The sequence below is a fragment of the Sphaeroforma arctica genome, assembly GCF_001186125.1.
Source record: "Sphaeroforma arctica JP610 unplaced genomic scaffold supercont1.7, whole genome shotgun sequence".
In the NCBI taxonomy this organism is placed as follows: Eukaryota; class Ichthyosporea; order Ichthyophonida; genus Sphaeroforma; species Sphaeroforma arctica.
Window position 1 is genome coordinate 5,809 of NW_014040551.1, and position 7,863 is coordinate 13,671.

General features: G+C 42.3%; 2 protein-coding genes across 2 annotated transcripts; one reads left to right on the top strand and one right to left on the bottom strand.

The window, feature by feature from the left end:
- The first annotated feature begins 603 nt into the window (after nucleotides 1–603).
- SARC_00247 (hypothetical protein) lies at nucleotides 604–3,373 on the top strand. Its single transcript, XM_014306043.1, has 4 exons — nucleotides 604–872; nucleotides 1,036–1,105; nucleotides 1,248–1,437; nucleotides 1,607–3,373. The coding sequence occupies exons 1-4, from the start codon at nucleotides 699–701 to the stop codon at nucleotides 3,099–3,101; spliced, it is 1,929 nt and encodes a 642-aa protein (XP_014161518.1). The 5' UTR covers nucleotides 604–698; the 3' UTR covers nucleotides 3,102–3,373.
- Nucleotides 3,374–3,933: 560 nt separating this feature from the next.
- SARC_00248 (hypothetical protein) lies at nucleotides 3,934–7,554 on the bottom strand (the record flags this gene model as incomplete). Its single annotated transcript, XM_014306044.1, has 6 exons — nucleotides 3,934–4,011; nucleotides 4,690–4,867; nucleotides 5,801–5,884; nucleotides 6,577–6,680; nucleotides 7,187–7,267; nucleotides 7,501–7,554. The coding sequence occupies 6 exons, from the start codon at nucleotides 7,552–7,554 to the stop codon at nucleotides 3,967–3,969; spliced, it is 546 nt and encodes a 181-aa protein (XP_014161519.1). The 3' UTR covers nucleotides 3,934–3,966.
- Between the last annotated feature and the right edge of the window lie 309 nt (nucleotides 7,555–7,863).

Sequence of the window (7,863 nt, forward strand, 5' to 3'; positions counted from 1 at the left end):
ATGTTTTTTTAAATAATAAGTGCAAAATTGTGACTTGTTGTGAGTTGTGACTTGTATTTGTTTTTTTTTAAAACAAAAGTTGTAGTTATTAGTTTTTTTCTTAAATTTGATCAAAATTTCATTTTTAGAACAGAATACCGGTCTCCCGGGTCCGCGTGCGAGAAAATAAAAACAGTTGGTATATTGTTTGTTGTTTTAGATCATAAATTACAAAAATATTAATTTAATAATTGTATGTATAATACCGACAAAGAAAAGAGTCGACAACTCGACATTCGACATTCGACAATATTTTTTAAAAAAGTGAAAAACATCTCGACAATATTCAATATTGAATACTAAATACTTTTAAATAAGAAACATCAAACAGCTCGACAACCATCAGTTTGATGACTGATGACTGAAAGACTGAAAGGATCGTCTAAAATATAGTTTTTTCATAAAAAACACCAGCTCTAATTCTTTCATCGACATTCGACTACAAACTACACAAACTGCGTATTCCAAGGCGAACCAATACAGCTTCTACAGCAAGTGAAGACGAGCGAATAAGGCATATTAGTTACTGCTTCACTATTCGGCTGTACCCAAAATTCTACATTGGAAGAACTTTTCGCATTACGCCTAGTTCATAACAAATCAGCAGAGCTTTCCGTAGTTTATATTAACAATATACCGGATATCGATATCTGAAAGTCATGGAGGAAACGGACAACGATGCAACAGCGCCACCCGTAGTTGTGGCGGACACAAAGTCTAGCGCTCCTAACAAGAAAGTACGCCGCGTGCGGAAGAAGTATGCGGATGACGAACGCCCTTTTGCGTGTGATCACTGTGGTCGCAAGTACGCGTTTGAACTTTCCCGGGATCAGGTAGCAAAAGGACATATTTCCAATAGAAATTAAGAACCGAGTGATTCATTTTGCATGTAATGGTGTGTCTGTCGCATATAGACTGTACATTGTTTAGGGTTGGGGGCGAGCTTTTCCCTCAGCTGTGAGCAGAACTAACAATATATCTTGTATCTCCCTTCAGCACATCCGCCTCAAACATGTCAAAGTGCAGCCTCGATCACGAGTCCCGTCTAACTCTATTCTAATCAGAGGTAGGGCTAGGAAACACACACTGACGAACCCGCTTCAGCTTTATTTATATCGAGTTGATAATCGTAAAATTTACTAATCACCAGAAATTCACTGAAGCTTCTCGTACATTTAGTTGATTTATGTCCATTAATCCCGGTTTAGGGTGGCGAGCTCTGCCATTCGCTCAAGTGGTAGGGAAGGATCGCAATCCGAGTACCCTAGCGGGCCTACTGGAAAACACGCCCAGTAACACGATTTCTAATCTTGATCGGCTAGCCACGAAGAGGACAATCGCACATGTATACGATGACAAGGAGCTTGATGTAAACGAAACTGCACATTCATTTGTCAGGTAGGATATTATTTTCGGGCGTGAAACGCCTAATGTAAAATGTGAACTGAAATGGCATGGTAACACTTAGTTTGGGACCTCCAATCATGCCAACCGGTACAGTCACTAAATTGCCGTGCTCTTTATTTGACCTATGATGTTTACGGTCTCATTCCTTTGTTCCTCTCAGGCCTGCATGTTCACAAAAGATGAACGAAGTTTCCCGACCAGATCGCCTTGCAGCATCTCAAGAACAATATTGGGTTGCTGACGGCAAGCGATTCACATCGACAAATAATCTTCAGAGGCCTCAGGTTGATGTGGCTGAGGAATTGCATCCTACGCGTATAAAACCAGGACATCAATCGGGTATATTTCACGGACAAAACTTTCTGGCACACTGTGAGCAGCAGCAGTCGATTCGGCGAGAACAGCATCCGTACCAAATGAGTGACAACCCGGGGATATCATTGAGCGAAAGTACACGATGTGCCAGCCGTGAGACAACAATGTTACCATGCAGAGGTTCGGCCGCGTCTGGCACCGACGTCAGGACCCAGGGAGCGTTGGTTTCTGGGATTAATGCAAACGTGAACGGAGATTTCGATCTAATTAAGTTTACCAGGTGCACGAGTTCCGGAACTAGATCTCGAGCGAATGCAGATGAGATCAATGCCGAGCACCATTTTAAGCATGCGTATCATCCGTATGAGCAACCACCACACACGTTAAAGCATAATGGTTTTCACCGCGACACACAATTTCCGACTCCACACAGGCATCATACAGACCAAAGGGGCAGTCGGATGGAGAATTCAACTCCTGTGTCGAATGCTAAAGACCTCGAAAAACTGCTGATTACTGTAGCGCAATCATGCCACGCAAACACTGATGAAGGAGAGGGAAACCGGAAGACTCACAATGACTTAGTAGCTATACCGGAACACTATGGTCAAAGCTCGAAAATAAATACTAGCAAAAACGGCCAAGGGGTCCCTTTCACTGTACCTCGACATTATCCACTAAGCAATAGGCCCCATGGCAGCTCAAAATGCACTACCTCACGTCGCTCTAGCTCAATATCAACAATGAACGACAGCGGACGTACAAACCATACTGCGTGTTCAGCGCACGTACCCCTGTCGCGCACAGATTATTGCACGGGAATTCCGTTGACACAGATGGAGCCCTCTGCGAGTACGAAGTCTACTGCCAATAAGGACTTGGAGTTGTTTCTTTCCATTTTGAAGGATCTAGAGGGAGACTCGAACCCCGTGAAGGTACAATCGCAACCGAATATAGAAAATACGAACAGAACAGGACACGACAAAGTAGTAATGGGCCACAGCAATTCCGGTCGTGAAGTCATGTCGTCAATATATATGTCGACACAGACACAAGGACTGCAAAGGCAACTACATTCAAACAGGGAACGATGGCATATGCCCCAACACCAATCGCAACACCAATCGCAACACCAATCGCAACACCAATCGCAGAGCTGGTTAATGACGAACTCAAATTCAAGTTCAAGTTCAAATTCAATTTCAGGCTTCTCTGGTGCACATCGACGACAAGCATGCCGATACCACACAGGTTCGGACGGTAGTGACACCTTCGGTGGAAGTGACAATTCTAGTAATGACACGTTTCGTTCTAGATCCGATACAGGGTGCAGTGATTGAATACACACACTTGCGAGTATGGGGCAATGCGAAGCGGTCTGCAGTACATGTTCAATTAGGACGAGTCTGATCACTTTTGTTGCACATTGATGTGCAATATATAGCACGGTGAGTAAATCTTAACTAATGATTCAAAGCAATCAACGTCAGAATGTCAGCTACTGATTAACCTAACGAGAACATGAAGCCTTTCTTTCAATAGCTAAAATATGCTAAAGACTTTAAGGACACAATTTAGTAAAATGGGTGGTATAATAAAAAAAGAAGCAGAAATCCATCGTGATCAAACTCATGTGAACTAGACGAATCTGAATACTGTGCGTAACCTATGAAGCATCCCTATAGCGTAACTCCATTTCGGCACTCGACTGCGAATTGAAGTGTGGCTCATACGAGACAAGCACTTCCTTGTATATACTTGTGGTTGTCCAATTGAAGGCAGTTATGTTGGGTTGTCTTTCGATGATGTAGCGGCATATCACTGAATAGCCTCATTTCGGTGACCAACTCATACTCTGTTTTATTACGTCTATGGACACACGGCTGGCGAGATAGATGCCGAGTCATACTTGCTAAATACGACGAAGGGGTTTGCATGCTTATAGTGTGCTGCGTACTGAACAATCTGGATTCTAATTTCAACGTAAACGGCCTTGACGTACAAAGTGATCGTAGTACTCCCACAATGTACGTGTCATATACTGCGTGCAATACATCTGTATCTATTGCACCCAGCAACCGCAAATGACCGTCACATCTGGTGATAAACCGCTCACATACACATAATCACATGTAACAACTTTTAAGCAGGCACCTTGCGCAGGTACAGTAGGTTATTTTTTACTCTTTATTGATGACTCAGATACTACGAGTCCGTTGGCCTGGCCGTGGTGGGCTGTTCCAGTTCTTTCTGTTGACGTCAGGTGAAGAAAACCGAAAAGATATTATTAGACAACATTCAATTGTAAAGGAGAAGAAGTTACTAGACAACATTCAATTGTAAAGTCGAAATTGTCAGACAACATTCACCTGTAAAGAAGACGACGCTAATAGACAACATTCAATTGTGGAGAAGACATTGTCAGACAACATTCAATAGTAACAAACAAGAGATTGTTAGACAACATTCAACTGCAAAGAAGACGACGTTATTAGAAAACATTCAATTATGATGAAGAAAATGACAGAATTGGACAGCATTCAATTGTAAAGAAGAATATAACAGACAAGACTCCGTTGCAAAGAAGAAGACATTATTAGACAAATGATTAGACAAAAATTGCAAAGTAGAAGAAGACATTGTTAGACAAAAGACATGATTAGACAAAAAATTGCAAAGTAGACGAAAACATTGTTAGATAACATTCAGTTGTCAAAGAGCAGTCAGTGATAGTACACAATCACAGTGCGGAAATGCTTCGAAAAGTATTGTATTTCACGGACCACGTGGTGATAAGATTGATTGTCTTTGGATGAATCACAAGCGCGAGATCTGATATGCGGTCCAGTAAATTTCACTCCGAAATTCGTGCGTAATAATGACCAAAAACGAGAAGCAATCGGCGCCAAAGAAGCATGTGCGTGGTACCTGGAATTTGGCCAAACTCGCTTCCAACTCGTGCAGCTCTTGTTCGCGTTGTTTGAGTTTGGATTCGCGCTCGGAGATGGCCTCTTTGCGGCGTTTGTACTCTTCATATTTACTACTTATTTCCATATTCCACGTCCTGTGTGTAGCGTGGAAGGTGTTGACTTTCGTCTCCATGTCCCTGTAAGATACAGTGGCGAGCAATCAAATAGATGAGCGATTTCAAGTTTGCATGCACATGTCAAGGTTTGATATACATGTGTACGTACACACAAATTATGCCAAACGGGTAGAGATCGAAATCTTTACCTTTAGATGTTCATACACCTAGTCATTTAAATTTTATCACACATCACAGATATGATTAAGTAATGCTTATGAGTTTGCAGGTTAGGGTTTAATTCTGAATCCACCAAGTTGGGGCCGATACGCCATACCTAAAGAGGCAGGGCATCGGGAGAGTATACCGAAATTAAGATACTACAAACTCGACGTCAACACTACCATACTGTCTGCCTAGAGAAGTCTATACGCTTCAATATAAACCGTAATGTGAGCAGACAAGTCGCAAACATGCCACACTCAACCACACCACGGTCATGTGACATCCCACGAAAACATGCGCATACGAATAAACATTTGATGGGCATGGCGGTGACGCCAGTAGTAGACCCAGACAGGCGAGAGAATGCACGTACAAATAAAAGTATGGGGCGCCGGGCAGGTTTTCGCGCGAGATATTGAACAAGCATGGCGTTTTAGAGTGTGCTCTCTGAGACCAGACAGGACTTCAGCTGGTCGTGACAGCTAAATAATACCCAATCTACTAAACCCCCACCAGCTAACACAACAGTTTAGAGAGTTTGGTTAGGAATGGCGGTTACTAGTGTAGAGACAAGGGATTGGGGCGATGGCCCCAAGCGCAACACAAGCAAAGGGAATTACATATTGTCATCCGATGATGGAATTAACGAATTCAGGTGGTTTTTGATGCGCGTCACTGCCAGCATTCCACAAAACATGGCTATCCGATTTGTGCAAAGCAGGCAGGCCAATTCTAAGACACGACTAACACCTGATCCAAGTGGAAGGCGCGTATTTTAAGCATACAGACCTAATTTGGCTCGCATCTTCTATCGTCTTCAATATGTAGTTGAACTCTGGCCTGTCTTCGGGTTCGGTTTGGAAACATTGATTTCTGCAAGGTAAACAGTCGAAGCTGGTGTCACTTCCCAGTGATGTAATCTATTAATAGAGCTCTAGCATTCTATGACAACCTGACATGGGAAGCGAAATTCAACCGTTTTTTTTTTGCCGCTGAACTATACCATCATGAAACTAACATTCTACAATGATCGAGGCAACTATCTTGTAGAGAGCCTAGCCTGGTTTGCGCAATAGCAAACAACATGATTCGTGTGATTGTCATAGCGCACTCGAGCAACAACTGCTTGTAGGTAGCCCCACTTTTAAAGAAGAACAATCCGAAAGTGTAATCCAGCCACAAAGTATTAAGAGGTCAAGTCGGCAGCAACGGATAGCATTTGAGCTATTGAATTGTAACAAGTATACATGATTCACCACACAATCAGGCACCGATGGAGCCAACGTCTCAAAAACACACAAGTACATGCGAGCCCTCGACATGCGCGTAGACAGTTCTTTGCACTATTTTGTATATATACATACATGTACAGGCTGATAAATGTGATACGTACAATAATGTTTTACGCTATTTTGTAAATATAAATGTGCCACGTACAATAATGTCTTGCACCATTTTCTATATATACATACATGTACAGGCTGATAAATGTGCTACGTACAATAATGTCTTGCACTATTTTGTATATATACATACATGTACAGGCTAATAAATATGCTACGTACAATAATGTCTTGAAGGGCTCTGGCACCCCTTCGGGTATCGGCAGACACTCTCCTTCCATCACCAACCAAGCAATTGACATGGGGTCCATTCCCGCAAAAGGTTCCTGCAGTTACAATGCGATACATTTTTGTATATTGTATTAGGTGCCGTTATATTGTATTAGGTGCCGTTGTGAGGATGAATTCACGTTCGGCGTTAAACGGGAACATGTGATTAGGTTAACGAGCCTTCGAATCCTTAATAACTATCAAGTTGATACTCGTGAAAGTACCGGCAGTGCTGTCAAATTGATACCAATTTTATCAGAGCATGTTTGAATGGCCAAACGCAATCATTACGTAGTTCAACTCTCAAAATAATGACCTTAGTGCCCATCATCCGATCACAAACAGCTAACTTGACAGAACGCAATTATAGTAAAACGATGTTGCATTCAATTCACCCCTGAACAATCATCCACACTCAAAAAACTGTACAGAAATCCAGACATGCAGCAAATGAGTGTAGTAATACACTTAAAGTATCGCAAATCAATATCATGAGCGTAGTAGTACACTAAAAATGTCGCAAATCAATGTCGTATACATTACGCACGCGGAATACACTGACCTGTCCCGTCAGCATCTCCCACAGCACTACGGCGAATGAGTACACATCTGCCCTTTTCGACGCCTTCTGATTCTTCAGAATCTACAAAAGAAAAATTGCGTCAGGGTTTATCAGTACACACATGAGCACACCCGGAGATGTTTGAAAGGTGTACGTGCTTATGTAAACGCACCGATGACTGTATATGTGCATGGCCGTATACTAGAACACAGTCACCTTTTTTGAAACGTCGATAACGTAACACCTGATGAAATAAAAGTTAATATATATCGTGGAGTTCAGTGGCACTAAGTGACTGATGGCGATGAGACTACCGACGGCATTCCGTTCAAGAACTTACGCGCCCAGCCTGTGTACAGTTGTGCCATCCCCTATGTGGACCATATACCATCTATATCAGCAAACCCTAAAACTCTAAACCCTAAAACCCTAATCCCCTGTGTGAACCATATACCATCTATATCAGCAAACCCTAAAACTCTAAACCCCAAAACCCTAAACCCATCTATATCTGCAGGTACACGGCCATATCCACTACGTCAAGTTTAGGCTCCTAGTGCATGATTTTGTGTATTCCGATGATTTACCAATTACATTAAATGAACAGATTGCGGGGATTCAAAAGTAAAATTATAACGATGTGCAAGTGTGTGAATACAAACTTGGTTGTGGTGCGC